The sequence below is a fragment of the Gavia stellata genome, chromosome 21, assembly GCF_030936135.1.
Source record: "Gavia stellata isolate bGavSte3 chromosome 21, bGavSte3.hap2, whole genome shotgun sequence".
In the NCBI taxonomy this organism is placed as follows: domain Eukaryota; kingdom Metazoa; phylum Chordata; class Aves; order Gaviiformes; family Gaviidae; genus Gavia; species Gavia stellata.
This window is the reverse complement of record NC_082614.1, coordinates 6,373,470-6,389,204: the sequence shown is the minus strand read 5'-3', so window position 1 is coordinate 6,389,204 and position 15,735 is coordinate 6,373,470. Positions and strand designations below refer to the sequence as shown.

Sequence of the window (15,735 nt, the reverse complement as noted above, 5' to 3'; positions counted from 1 at the left end):
AGCGGCACCTCAGTAGCCCAGCACCTTCTGCCACCTGTTCAATGGGCTGTTCAGGGTTTCCTCAGTCCAGCTGTAGACCTTCAGATCTCCCATACATGGCAAAGGGGTCCAGTAGGAACCAAGGTGTCTCAGCAGAGCCATGCCTACAATTCCTTTGGAAACCTAACCCAGCTTTGGTAATTCCCAGGTCCATGTATTAAAAATGAATGAGGTTGAGTAAAAATAATGAGGTTTTAAATTGTAATATATTTGGAATTGTTTTAATCTGCCTTCTGGTTTTGAGTCTTCAGGGGTCCCTTGTTCAGCTTTTCTTTGCAACCCACAGCATGAGAAACTCATTTACACAAAATTAAATCAGAGATTCTCCTGTAATCTTATGTTTCCCAGAGCTGGGCTCTCTGGGAAAACGTGAACAACACGACGCTCTGGATAAAACTGCTGGAGCTAGCAACACCGCAGCAATCAGTTTCCATCTCGAAGGATTACTGTAATTTAGAAGAAACATAATAGCAGTAATGTTACCAACACCTCCCCCATCTGATGCTAATGGGCTGACTAGGAGCAAGGGTAAAAAACAAAGGTGTTGATATACCTCTTGCATGTTGGACCCTCCACTTCAGCAACTTCCCAATTCACGATGTCAACTCTCCAGGGAGGAAACCCCACTTCCACTTAGAAATTCAGCAGGGCAGAACAGCAGGATGGCTTTTCAAACGTACCTGATAACCGGTCACAAAACTCCTCACCTACCTTCGGGCGCGGCAGTAGGCAGCAAAGCCCATGTGGTGCTACGACCCGTCGGCGGGCCGAAGGCCGTGGGCAGCCATGCCGCCTGACCGGGCCAGACCCAAGCGCCAGCGGGAAGCGGTGGCTGCCCCGGCCCTCCCGCCCCGAGCGGGGCCAGGGCTGTCAAAGCCCACGCGTGCCGCTGCTCCCCCGTGACCAGGACGAGCCGGCGTCCACCCCGAGGAGGAGGAGAGCCGCTCTTTGCCACAGCCAGCCACGACGGCTGGCGCTGGGGCAGGCGGCGGCGCCCGCAGGCACGGGGCGCGGGCCTGCTCCCGGCCTTCAGGGCCCACCAAGGCCCACCGCCGGGCGGCCCCCGCCCTTCCCCTCACCCACGGCGGGAAGCCCGGCGCCCAGAGGGGCGCATCACCCCCGGCACCTCCACCCCTGCTGTGGGGAACGGCGAGGAGGGAGGCGCGGGGCTGGGGAGAAGCCCCCGGGCGGTCCGCGCGAGGCGGACGGCGGGACAGGCCCACGGGGCGCCGCAGCGCCCACCCGCCGCCGTGGGGAGCTGGGGAGGGGGTCGCGTCACGTGAGGGCGTGTGGCAGCCGCGGAAGGATACCTGGGCTCTGCCAACCCCTCCCGCCCCTCTCGGCTGGCCGCAGCCGGGCCGGGGGGAGCCCCCGTCGCCTCGGAGCCCCCTCCCCAGCCCTGCCACTCAGCGGGAGTTGGGGGGGGCACCGGGGGAGAGGAAGGCGGCGGGGGGTGAGGGCGGGGAGAGGCGGGGGCGATGGGGCGGGGGAAGAAGCGCCGCGGGGAGGGACTATTTGAGAAGACCCTGGAGGCTGGCGAGGTGCGGAGTGATCCCGCCGCCGGAGTGAGCGGCCCCGAGCTGAGGCAGAAAAGGGAGGCGAGCCCGGCGGGGCGCCATCCCAGCCGGGGCACTGCGCCTGCGCCGCCTCCCCCTCCCCTCCTCCCCGCCGCCGTGTGGGGTGCAGCGGCGCCTGCCCTGCTGCCACCGCCGGCCCCTGCCCCGCGCCCCTGCCCCGGGGAGCTCGCCCCCAGCCATGGCCCAGATACTGCCCATTCGCTTCCAGGAGCATTTTCAGGTGAGCGGAGGGGGGCGGCGGAGGCGCGGGGACGGGGCTCCCCCTCCTCTGCCTCACGCTGTCCCTCGGAGAGGGGGGGCCCGCGGCCTAGCCGGGGCTGGGGGCGCGCTGAGGGGAGAGGGGGCCAGGCCGCGGGGGCGCCTCCTGCGGCCGCTGTGGTGGGGGCACCCCCCTTCCCTCCCTCCCTCCCTCCCTGCCTCCCCTCCGGTGCGGGGCCGCCGTCCCGCGGAGCGCCGCGGGAAGGCGCGCGGGGCCGAGGCCGCCCCGGTGCGGGCTCCCGGGCTGCCGCCTCTGTCCGTCCATCCCCCGCCTTGCCTCTCCGCGGCGTGCGGAGCGGCCGCGATTTGTGCAGAGTCACTCGCCGCTGAGGGACCTCCCGCTCCGGGGAGGGGGAGGCGCCGGGCCCGGGCTGCTCCCCCCGGGGACCGCGGGGGCTCCCCCGCCTCAGCTTAGGTGGGCGCCTTAATCTCGCAGAGGGATCGGGGCTTTTCTCTTCTACCTAAACGACCGTCAGCCTCCGGATCGCGGAGGCTCCTGGGAACCTCTTTCTGTGCAGCTGCGAACGGGGAGGAAATTGGTGAGATGAGGTGCAAGAAACCGTTTGGATTCGGAAGCTGCACAGCCTCCGTCCCTCCTTCCGAACATAATATTATTAAAGAAACCTCCGTAAAAACGACATGGTTCTGTTCTTAATAGCATGTGAAAACCATAATGCCAGCGTTGGAAAAGATCCATGACTAATGGATGCAGCACAGACAAACCGGTTTATCTGTTTCCTTGTGAACTGGTGGTGAGGGAGGGTTGTAAATGGAGTGAGAGAACAGCCGTCTCTGAACATGCAGTTTGAGGCAGGAATTAAAGGAATTTGCTAAATGAATGAGAGAACAGGAAGTGGACTTGGCAAGTCATCCTTCTGCCTCTGTACCGCCCCTTTCTGTCAAATCGGGCATACATTTCAAATATGAACTGGGTATCATCCATCGGTGTGGACTGTGGGCCACTTCAAGCATTTCAGCTTGGGAAATGGGTATTGCCCCTTCCAACTCCTTTTGGAAGTGGTTTTTCTGCTTGACTGGAAGAACTGTCTTGGTCACTCCAGAAGGAGCCCTAGCCTGAAAAACAGTAGTAGGGCTGACAACCTCCAGAAATATCTAATCTCTGTGCCCAAGGGAGCAGACAAACCTGTCTCCTCAGAGTTGTCACGGGTTAAGAGAGTTTAGCATGGTGAAAAGAGTTATGCTGTCACTTATCTCCCTGCCCCCCAGTATCCAGTATAGCAGTGATTGTAGTAACCTCAAATGAATTCCTATGAGCTACAATATAGCTGTCCGAGTAAGAAACTTGGCATCAAAGTGTTTTTGATGTCAGACTTTCCTTAGAAAGAAGAATATAGTTCTAACCATTTAAAACTAGCAAACATAACCAATCCTACTGATTGTATTTGGTCTCTACAATAATGATGAGAGAACATCACACTTAATATGTCATAGATGTAATGTGCTGCTTTGCGTATTAAATGACTGCTTCTGTGATGGCTAGTGTGGTGTGTTTTGTAACACTGCCAATATTAGCATTGTAGTACTTCTGTTTTGGGTGGGGGGGCTAGCAGCCTCTCAAGGGATTTGTACTGAAGTCATATTCTATTTTTTGCTACCACCTGCTTTTGCTCTTAAATTATTCGATCTTATTGAAAGGACTAAACCTCTGCTTGAGAGACTTTTCCCAGCGTGGAGGCTGCATAGAGAAGCAGGGGAAGCCTTGGGACCCCTGATGCTAACATGTAGAACCAAACTCTTCTTCAGGATTCACTCTTCCCTGCTTCTCCCCCCAGTTTGAGTGCAGTAGCTCCAAAGCAGTACTCTACTAAAGAGAAACTGAGATTATAGTAGCTGGGAGTAGGAGTGCAGTCAGCCTCCTCAGTGCTGCTTCTGCAGTTGTCTCTACATGGGAAGGGAAATCAGAAGGAATGTGGGAACTGGTAATGTTTGCTCTGGCTGGATATCTGTGGTACAGTTTTATCAGTTCTAACTTAATATTATGTGTTGTAAACATCTAGAGTCATGAATAAATGATACATGCTGCTTACTGTTGACTGGTGGGGAATTAATGAAAAGATTAGGCCTTCACTCCTCTGCATAATGTTTCACTATCACTCATACTTAGTTTTATCAGCTTAATATCTTTTCCCCACGTTACATCCAAGAAATTGGCTTGGCTACAGTTAAATTGTCATATTTAAAATTAGTGTGACAGATCCAGTATGCTGCTTTATGATATTAAATTCAAAAAAGTTACAATTCCTTATAATTGTGCTGTGTTTCAGTGATCCTACATTAAATCTTTCTGTACCTTAAGTCAATCTGTGTACTGTTTATATGTTATGTAGCTTTAAGTGGTTAGAATAGCTGTTAGCTCTGTAATTACTCAGTTCCAAATTCAGCCTGTTGCTGATGAAACATTATTTCACTTAAGTTCAGAGTCTTCCTGAGACAGTTGTATGTACTTTACTAAAAGAAGGACTAAAGCATGCAGAAAGTGCTCTCCAGAGAAACTAAACATAAGTTGCAGTGCTAAACACTGAACTCTTCTCTCCCACTCTCTCTAGCTGGAAGTGGATAAATGATAGTGTGAAGTGAAACAGTGATCTTGATCCACGTAAAATTGGAGGAGTACTGGAGATCGGCAGACTGTTTACATGCCTTGTAGAGCTCCTTTTGCTGTATGTTGATCATCCTTCTGACTGAACTGTAGCTCTAAGCCTGTGCAGGAGGAGTGACTGCCAGTCACAGTGCACGTTAAATTTGAAGTTAAATTTATAGCTTGTACATTCAAGTCCTGTGTGAGCTGAAAGATGGAGAGTGGCTGCAGTAAAAGAAAGATATCCAGGTCTTGATGTGGTAGTATTCAAGCTGAGAATGAACTCAAGTCTTGCTGTTTGTTTAGCTCCATTTAATGCAATTGAACAGTTGTTTTTAGATGTGAACTCTGTAGCTATGAGTCTTCACAAATTCATAAAGAACTTGCATCTTGCTCATTCTTCCCACAGAGGATATCATAGTTCACTCCCATAGCAAGGGAGGGGAATAAGATAAGGACTTGGGTTTTATCTATCTGGTAGCTGACCAGCTGCAGCAGCAGTACAAACTATGCCAGCTCTGCTGTAGTGAAGTACTAGTACATGCTACTTAAGCTACTGTGATTTAATCGGGTTCTTAACTCCAGTGCTTCTGTTGGAGCAGTGAATTATAAATTATTTACCAGATTGAACTCTTCCAAGGGGATTGTAGTTTACGATGGAAATGCTGTAAAAGACTAAATATACTGGTACATAGACTGGAAGCAGTACTACTGGAATTCAGCGTACAAAGTGTTCTTGATCTAAAATTAAACTTTTCCTTTACTTAGTCATTGGTTTGCTCTTAAAAGCTTGTCTTTGTCCCCTTTTGAGCTTTTTTCTGTTTTCACTAGCAAAAATCTCTGCTTCCTTGCGGAGAAATCTGTTGCTTATACAAAATCTCAGGTTCCTAGGTTGTGGGCCTTCATCCCTTAGAGGGATAGACAGATGGATCTGTAGACAGGGTCCTCCTTTCTGTTGAATAATGTAATACAGGCTCTTGAGCACAGCCAACTGTTGTGAAAAAAAACTTCTGTGCATGACATGCTCTTGACGCATAAGTTCTATGCATCTTGGTGCAGCACTGAGAAGCTGAGGTTTTAAACATAAAGGATGCAGATTTATGTCTGTTATTTTCTCGACAAAACCACTTTCTATTTGGATAGTCTGAGATGTCTTGTTAAGCATTACTATCTGTTGTGCAATAGGCATGACTGAGCTGAAGTGTAATGGCTTTCATGAGTTTGCTTTGGCTAGACGTAGACTTAAAAGCACTCAGGATATTTGCAAACTGTAAGTGACTTTTTGGACTTGTATTCGAAAGGTAGGGCTAAATATTATGACTTGATTCAGCTATTTAGCATTGAAGAGACCAGATCTGCTCACTGGATTGAAAAGTGCCCTACATGTGATAGGGAGACTCATTCAATAGATGACCTAATCCTCATCAGACATACAAGAATAGATTTTGTGTAGGGCGTAACTGTTGTTTAAGATGAAAGCTTAATGGCAACTGCACTAAAACCTGTGAGCCGGGGGTCTTGCATGTTTCAGCTCTCATATACTTCCTTGATGTCCCTCACCTCTCAAGATGGGATCTATAGCAGATGAGGCAAGGCGGGCAATTGAGAGGGGGTGTCCAACAACTGTATGCAGATCCTTATTAAGCATGATTATATACTCACATGAGTGAAAGAGTTCTGAGAAACTGTATTACTGTGTTCTTGGTTTGTATTATGCTTAAAATGGTATGTGCTTACAGAGCTTTTAGCAGGCAATTTTTAATATTTGGGTACCTATGGCCTCTGTCCAAGCCTCACTCTTTTCTAATGGGCTTAAAAAACAATAGATGATCACCTCTAAAAAGCATTTCCACTAGAGCTGTGTGGCATAAAGCTTAAATGGGATGTTTACTGAACGCTGGAGGGATCTTAAATTCATGAAGTTCTTCTGACTCCAGCATTTAAATGGTGGTAGATCCCAAGTATTGGAGTGTCAGTACTGAACAGACAGTAAGTTAGGCTTAAGTATTTCCCATTAGAGTAATGGACTTAGTTTCAAGACTAGTAGTATCAGTGTCTGAGTTGGTCTGTGCTGGCTCAGTCTGGACCACTGCACGCCACAGAAAGGGAAACACATTAGAAAACTCAATATTTAGTAGAACTCTTGTGTAAAAACATCTCAACTCCATTTCTTAGCAAATGGTACCATGTCGGTAAAGTAGAATGGCAAAAAACTAAATCTCGGATTAATAGTTGTATTTCATCCTAAATGTAGGACTTGTGTATCTTCATTCAGGTTGAGAATCAAATATACATCTTGGGCTAATCTTTACCGTGTCAGTAAGTTCTCAGTATCTGTAAGATGCTTAAAAGTAAGTTTGGTATTTAATCTAGCCTGCAGTAATACTAGATATCTATGAAGCAAAAATCTTTATCTGTTTCGTTCAGCCTGATAGTGAAGATGGTTTTGCACTGTACATGTAGATAATGGGCATTAGGGCATGAAAGGGTAGGAGAGACATTAGACTGTTACTTGTAGAACAGAATGTTATTCTTTTCTCTCCAGTGCGGCTTACAGTAACCTGCATGGAGATGCTTAGTGGGGTTTCACTGGATTACCCAAAAGTAAAGTGTGGGGTAAAATCATGGAAGGAGGCTATGCCCATAGTAAATGTCTCTGAAATGACTTTGTAATATTGAATTCTTCTTTTCAGAAGAAGGCAACCTTAGTTTGAGAGTACTGCTTGCCTAAGAAGCATAATAAAAAATGCAAATTTTGTAACAATTGAGAGGCCTGATGTTCACTCCTTTATGAAAATAAACTGCCAAATCTCTAGTTAATATGTACAAGCTTCAGTAATGACCTGTAGCACCTTCACCTGAGGCCTTTTGAGATACATAGCTAAATGCTTGCTACCTCCTGTAGGAAAGTTTTCTTAATTCCATGCTTGAGGAAGGGGTGAAGGTGCTTTAGAACAACATAGTCCAGATTGTCTTGGCAGGTTTGTCCTGTCCAGGATAGAAGCAATGCTGGCTAATGTCCCTTTGGTGGTAAAGGGATTGTGCTCATGTTCTTATGTACAGTCATAAGGAATATGCCTCTTACGCTGCTTCCATGTTATAGGAGCATGTATGATTTTATGAGGGTACTTATCACTCCCCTGATGGCAGGAACAGTCTTCAGTGTTTTCAGACTGCTAAAACGTGAAGCGTTGTCATTTACTGAGGCTTGCAGTATTTACGTGACCACCCTTTAGGAAGTCCTGACATTTTGCCTTTGAAAGATGTGATTGGCTTACCTAATAATAAGGATGGCAGTGACAGTTGTGCGTAATTTAACGTTACATTTTCTGAAAGCTTTGCTAGGTTTTATAGCAGTTAAAATGGGAAATTTTAATACCAGAAGTTGATGCAAAATCTTACTTGTCTTAGTGAAGATACGTAAAGTGTTATTCTTCAACGTGGGCCAGATGTTGGAGTGAATAACAACCTTGGGCTTAAAGCTGAACTTCAAGTAGGCTAATGCCTCAAGATTCTCACCATGCCGAATGATTGGAACAGGGGCTGTCTCTTGAAGAGTAGGTCAAGCTGAAGCACAATAATTGAGAAGAGACCTTGAAGAGGCTGTGTTTCTACTTCAGTACTCTGGAAATACATCTGAGTTTGGATTAATTAAATCAAGTTAGGAACTTGGCTATGCTGCAGTTAAATGTCTTGACCACTCTTGTGACACTTAACGTCATCAGTCTCTTGGAATGGACTATACTGCATTGGTAGATGGACTCGCCTCATGCTCTAACATTAAAGTGTGCAAGTGTCTACTATGTGAACATGTAATTTGTCAAAATAAGTGGACGTTGTCCTGTCTAGAACATGTGAGCAAGAACAGTGGGATTAAGAGCCCATCACTTATTCCTTTGTTGTTCAAGGTCACAGAAGTTGATGGAGCTACAACTTGCATGTTTATTGGGTACTAAAACTTTCTGCATTACATATGAAAAGTACATGAGTTGTCTTGATATGGAAACTTCTTTCCGTACTGACACGGAAGCCTGTAATAGCCACATGACCAGTGGACTTGTTTTCAAAACTCTAGTTGCAAGCAGCTGCTGATGTTCTTGTGCCTAAACTTTGATTCTTTTTTGGAATGAATGGCATCTACTGAAGCTTGCTAGTATGTATTGAAGTATTTACCTATAAGGTGAGGTGTTAGCTGAATGGGTCTCAGTTTTGCAGAGACACTTGCGGGAGGGAGTAAACATCTTTTTACACATGCGTGCATTTGGCTTGTATTGCATTACTGAAACTTGAGTAAATTGAGATTAGCAGTTACTGAGCTGAATAGCTCTTCATTAGTAAGCTGAACAGAAAACAAACAATTCTTGAGGCATTCTTGGGCATAGTCCTGACACACAACAGTTCTAGGTACCTCCATTACTCACTAAATCATGAATTGGGTATGTAGCTTTATAGAAGCTGTAACAAGCTGTGATCAGCCAGATCAAAACACACTAAAACAGTGTTTGTGACACCATCGTGGGGCTTGTTGCCCAAGGGGTTTTGTCTATTGTATGAAGGTCCTGGTGGTATGTATCAAAGGAGTCTAATGACTGAGTGATGCTGGTGGTAGTTCCTATCCTGTCTCCTTGAGGGCAGTCATTTTTCACTTGCAGTGCACTGAACAGCAGTATAGGTTAATCCCTTAAGCTTCAGTGAAGCTGATACAGTTTCTCTGCTTGAAAAGCATTGCTCTGGGGCATGAAGCAGGTGCTCAGGCTTGTCACAGTTACTGTTACACGAAATGCAGCTTGTATACGTACCAAGCTGGGGTGTGCTGCATAGGTGAAGGTGATCTGCTGCAGCCCAACCAAAACAGTGATACTCATTCACTGCCACTTCCTCCTGTTAACCTGAAATTGGCAGTGAATGGAAACAAAGTTAACACAAAAGGATGAAAATGAGAAATAGCCATCTTCTAGGATGGTCTTTTCAGTGACACAAAATGACTTTAAGTTACATTAAGAGTAACTGCTTTGTACCTACTGTCATATGATTGCACACAAGTTATGTTTTGAGAGTTGGACATAAGGCTGGAGGGGGCCTGCATTGTGAAATCCCTGCCTTTGTTGTTGACCCAAATGGCATGACATCTTGGGCAAGGGGAGATGGAATGACTGGTTATTTTAACACATCTTTCGTAGCTCTCACTGGTAAGAATTAGATTCTAAGAAGCAAGGTGAACAAGTCTACTTGTAAAAATAGGCCATTTGAGACCTGCTATGTAGACTTCATTCCATATTAGGAGTGGGTTGCATAAGGGTAACTGGTTCTTTCCATAAGACCTACTCATGCTGTACGTTGTAGTTCTGCCACTTGTTTTTGATATCAAATTTACCAGCCTTGCTAAATCTGAAATAGTGATGCTACTGATTGTATGGAGCCTATGACATTACTAGGACCAGGTTAAGCAATAAATGCTTAAGTTAAAGCTCCTTTTTTTTTCCATCAGTAACACAACTTTGGAGTGTCTTCAGGACTTGAATACTGAGAATTGTGTAGTTCTTTAAGTATGGAACAAAAAGAACCAGAAGATAAATTGTGGTTCCATAATACACACTCTTGTCAGAGAAATATGCCAGTCTTGTATTTCCTTCTGGAGGAGACTTTAGACATAGAGGCTTGAGTTAGATTTTCAACATGGGAAGGATAATAAAACACTCTGTCTTTCTAGCTCCAAAATTTGGGCATTAACCCAGCAAACATTGGATTCAGTACCCTAACAATGGAATCTGACAAGTTCATCTGCATCAGGGAGAAAGTGGGAGAGCAGGCACAAGTAGTGATAATTGACATGAGCGATCCAACAACACCCATCAGACGTCCAATTTCTGCTGAAAGTGCCATCATGAATCCAGCCTCTAAAGTAATTGCGCTAAAAGGTGAGTAACCCTTTACTATTGCAGTATGAAACCTACTGTTTAGCTGTATTACTAGTTATGTATGCTCTTAAGGTTAAGATTTATGTAAACTTAAGAATGTATATGAGGATAAGAATTCTTGCCTGAACTTGCATGCTGTATTTTTGGCAGTGGATTTTCTGGTAACCTCTGGATGATTTGCCTCCAAGTAGGTGTGAGATGCTTGGACTTGGCACTGAAGCCTCCTAGTCTCACTGAGGACCAGGTCCACATATGGTATACTTTCCCTTTAACCAGGTGTTGTAAACATAATGGACACTTGTAAAGATGAGTAGGGGTGTAAAGCCATTCTTACTCTGCTCTGGCCCTTTCTTGTAGCTCTGAAGAGCTTACTAGATACCAATAAAATGTCATAAGGATGCCCAGTAACTGTGAAAGTCTGAATGTACAAGCATGTTAAGTTTGACAATCATGAGATCTTGCGGATAGAAGACCTCTGCTTCCCAGTACCTGTGGTGTTGATCCTGCCTTTAAGTAGTACTCTGAGCTCAAGGAAATAGTTCTTAATGCATCTGTCTCTCTTCTTAAATGACCAACTTCTGGTATTTAACCTTGGTAACTGTTACTGACTATGTACTTTTCTTCCTGCATCTTATCTAAACAGATGGTGAGTGAACTTTGTCATGACATTTCATGTTTGGTAGTACAGAATGGTCTAATCTCATAAAAAGTACTGAACTTTAAGGTAACCATTTGATGGCTCACTTCATAGCCAGGTGGGGGATCTTAATCCTCAACTGGTATTACACTGAAAGTGTTCTCCATTGGCTTCTTGCTAACCATTTGGCTATTTTGACTATTGACTGTACCAAGTGAAGGAGAAGTGTCCTCTTAATGTGTGTGTATATATGATGGAAGTACAGTTGATAGACAAACCCAAGTTGCAATATTTTTATGAGAGACCTCTGCTAGCATGTCCTGTGTGCTATTCATTTCTGCCTAAGTGTGTTTTTATTGTGAAAAATCATGGTGAAATTACATAGGGGTCCAAGAAATAGCTGTCCTCAGAACTGGCACAAAACTTGTAACTCCTTGTCTTTGATCTCAGGCTTATACTGACATTAGGGGAAAACTAACATGTTAATGTTTGACTTCAGCTGAATCACAGATTCAGCTAAGATGCTTATACATCTTGCAAAGGACTGCCTTACCTGGAGTGTGGGTAAAGGTAACAATGAAAATATAACTTCAGATCTGTTAAGACTTCACTGTCCTTAATCTTGGACCCCTTTAAACGAACCATATTGGCAAGGAAAGTGCCTTCTCTACGCTAGCAGACCTTCATCTGGCTCTTAAAAGGAAACTATATCATCTGCTTTTAAAACTAACCTACTAACTAAATGGATTATCATCAGCTCTGAAGAATATAGCTTTATTCTTGCCAGTGTTGAAATTTGCTCAAAAGAAGTGTTGTTCTGTCCATGCAGAGTGAATAAGCTTGTCCTCTGAACAGAAAAGGTTGAGTGAATGATGTCACATTGACATGCAAAGTTGTCTTGTCAGGTATTGCAAACTTAATGATCTCTTCTTCTATCAATAATCTAATGACCAAAGGGTTGGGTAGAAAAGAGGATGAACAGAGCTACCTAACCAATGGTAACCAGCAGAACTGCAGTGACTGCTGTAGACATGGTTTAAGTCAGTCTGTCACTCCAGACTTTCCCTGCTGATTGACTGAGGCTTCAGTAGTCAAAACTGTTGCATATTGTGACTCAGTGTGCCATGATTGGGAGTTGCTCATAATCTGAGGATTATTGAGCAATAAACATACAAACCCATCCTCAGAAAAAGAAATGAAATGGTTCTTTATGTGAACTGAAACACAGTATGCACAATTTCATTTCTGGATTGCATGTGGCATTCTCCTGGTGTACCAAGATTTATGCTTTGTCCTTGTGTTCATGATTCTCTTGCTTTGCTCTGTACTGAGTACTCCCCAGTTGGTGTAAGTGGAGAATGCAGCACTCAGGTGTGCTTCCGTCCTTTGTGGAATGGAGAAACTTCATGCTCCAGTGAACTGAAATGTAAATTCTCGTGCTGGTGTTCAAAAAAAAAAAAAAGAATCTGCTTACTTGACTACACCTGTAGAGAATAGTCTAAGTAGACTGATCAGTCTGGTAGCTTGATCAGAAAAACTTACATAAGAGTCTGGCTTTTTGTCTCAGATCTTGGCCTAAGAAAGCATTCAAGTAGACATAGGACTCAAACTCACACTTACCCTCACTGAGACTTTATAGGAGGTTCTGCTCTCTCTTAATCCAAATAATGGATTTTTTGTAGTTTAATTACAGTTTAGAGTTCTGAAGTTTGAATTTATGTAGCCACATTTAAACTGTATTGCTATGGCTCCTGTGGCACCCAACATCCAGAGCTAGCTGCCTGATGAAGCTTCTAAAGCCATTTCCAACTGTAACACAGCAGTCAAATTTATTCTAGAAAATAGACAAGCATGCGCTTTTAGCTTGTTTTAGTAGCTTATTAGCTTCTGTGTTCTTAAAACTAGGAAGGACATCCTGCTTCCTTTTCAGGAAGACTGACTGAGAGCAGTTTCTGTATGCACATACTGATATTCCTGTTTAGATGGTGACTAGAGCCCTTCCAGAACTACTTGTCTGCCTTCTGCATGTGGGGTTGCATGCAGTGGAAGTTCCAAAATGAATCCCTTAGTAGTACCAGTCCGCTGCTGGACAAATTGTTGTCCAATACAGTAAATATGCTGTTTCCACCTACCAGTTTATAGCTGGTGTTAGGCCTGGGCTTATTGCATTTGTATAATACAGTAACTGAATGTGCAGAGCAAGGGGGTGTCAGAAACAGTCTGCTTTTGGTCCCAGGAAAGCTAGCAAGCTGTCCTAGGAACTAGTTGATCAGGTTAACAGTTCTTTATGAAGTTAATCTAGGGAGCATAAATGCTGCATGTGGTATCTCTGAAGTCTTGCATTGTCTCTTGGCACTGCATTAAACTAATATGACCAATTTACTGTATAAATTATGTTAAAACATTATAGAGCAGTCTGAGATGCATATTAACTTAGAATTAGTATCTCTTGAAAACGATTCCTTAGTGGCCAGCAGCCTTCATCTATCAAAACTTCCCAGTAGAGGGAACATCTACCAGTTTGACAGTCAGAAGTGTTACTAGCAGGGAAAACACTTCTGAAATGTGGATAGAAATAATGGCATTACAAGCCAATACTCTAGCAGTCTGAGTGGGTGTCTTGTGAACAGAAAACAATATTCCTAGAGCTGAGTTGTCTCGTCTGCAGTGAAGTAAAACATCCCTTTGACTTCCTGAAAGGAATAGAGTTCCTTATTCTTTATAGCTTGTTTCAATTAACATTAGTTTTAAGTCTACCCTTACTAACTGCTTCTGGTAGTTAAAAGGAATACTAAAGTCAAGCTTAAACCTGCAATATAGTTGCCTAAATTATGATGCAGTAACCTTAACTGGAACTAAAGCTCCAAACCTTTCTATAACCTTTCTGAACTTTTGACTGGCCTCTTCAATAGGCAGTTGTTGTATTAATGTTCTACAGAGCCCATCCATCTCCTAGTTAAGTGCACAGTTCGTTCAACAGAAAAATAGAATGGCAGCTGTGGTCTTTGGTCATCTCAAGAGCTGTTGCAAGTTTCATGCTCTTGGACTCAGTCCAGGTCATCTACAGCAGCTACTAAATTGACATAAACTGGAGCCCTTCTTTCTATTAATTGTACTGAATGACATCTACTAGACACCTATAACTTGATATACCAGTGCTGCTATCTAAACTAGAGTTTACACAAGCTCTGTAGCTTAGACTGTCTTTTAACTAGTTTACAGTTAATTAAAATGTCTGTGCTTGTCAGTTGTGGAATGTCCATGTAAGTGTCCATAAGAAGTAGATGTTCTTGCCTCAAGGATGGTAGAGGTGTTGGGGGTGGGGAGGGGATTCTGTTTGATATGAGTCAAGTGTCAAAGGAGACTCAGATGTGACAGGACACTAAACCCTGTCTGTAACATTGCTGGACTAGTGGGTTAAACAGGATGCTTGTAAATAGGCAGACTACAGGATGGCCATTGTGGTAATCTATTTATGATGTTTCTTGGGTTTTGTCATACTAGCTGGGAAAACACTTCAGATCTTTAACATTGAGATGAAAAGTAAAATGAAAGCCCACACGATGGCAGAGGAAGTGATCTTCTGGAAATGGATATCTGTGAATACAGTTGCCTTGGTGACAGAGACAGCAGTCTACCACTGGAGCATGGAGGGAGAATCACAACCCCAAAAGATGTTTGACAGGCATGCTAGTCTTGCAGGCTGCCAAATAATCAATTACAGAACAGATGAACACCAAAAATGGCTGCTGCTGATAGGAATTTCAGCACAGGTAAGTTACCTGGAAATAGCATGCTATGAAAGCAGTTGGGAGAGCTGTGGCCCCACTTCACTTAATAGCTGCTATAGTTTCTTAACTTTGGTTTCTATAGAACAAAAATTCACAAAATCTTTTGTCTAGGAATAACCTGACCTTTAAAGCAATTAAAGTGTTGGAGCGGATGAGAGGCATTTGCTGCTTTTTAGTTTACTGTCCCAAAGGTCTTGCTTATAAACATTTGAATCTTATCTCTAAAAGCTGACCTTTCTTTTTTTCTAGCAAAATCGTGTGGTTGGTGCAATGCAGCTGTACTCAGTTGACAGAAAAGTCTCCCAGCCTATAGAGGGCCATGCAGCAGCTTTTGCAGAGTTCAAAATAGAAGGAAATGCCAAACCTTCTACCCTTTTCTGTTTTGCTGTGAGGAGTCCTGCAGGGGGCAAGGTAAAGTCTGCAAGTGTTTTCCTGTTCTGCTGTAGCAGAGCTCGGTACTAATAGAACTTCAGTGATCACAGTTTAGTGTATGGTCTTCGAAGAACAGCTTGGGAACTATGTATGCAGCATATTTGGTCAGCATCAAAACATTTTCTTTCAGTAGGACAGCAACTGCAAAAAGTCTGAGTTGCTTGGGTGAAACTTAGACATAAGAACAAATGTAGATGCAATGACAACTGAGCTCAGTGTGTTAAAGCATCAATTTATGCCCATGTGGTGTTTTGTGTGTATGAAGTCAAGTCATGAAGCAGCATCTTACGTCTTGAATCCAGTACAGAAAGAGACTAGATAAACCTTAGTGCTGTAGGTACATTGTTTGCATCAAACTGGTAGTGGAATTCGGTAGCAGTTGAATATGCTACAACTGCTGAGCAGTCTGTAAAGAGCTGAGGTAACACTAAAGTGTCTTGAGCTTTCTAGTCTTGTCCTGCACAAATTGTTGATGAATTGACAA

The 15,735-nt window shown here is 44.2% G+C and overlaps 1 protein-coding gene across 2 annotated transcripts in view; it reads left to right on the top strand.

Annotated features, from left to right (window-relative positions):
- Nucleotides 1-1,794: 1,794 nt before the first annotated feature.
- Nucleotides 1,795-15,735, top strand: part of CLTCL1 (clathrin heavy chain like 1) — a 36,735-nt gene continuing 22,794 nt past the window's right edge. For both annotated transcript variants that reach the window (XM_059827942.1, XM_059827943.1), the window contains exons 1-4: nt 1,795-1,836; nt 10,184-10,391; nt 14,533-14,801; nt 15,069-15,230. In XM_059827942.1, coding sequence (XP_059683925.1) covers nt 1,795-1,836; nt 10,184-10,391; nt 14,533-14,801; nt 15,069-15,230 — 681 coding nt within the window. The remainder of the gene's footprint in view (nt 1,837-10,183; nt 10,392-14,532; nt 14,802-15,068; nt 15,231-15,735) is intronic.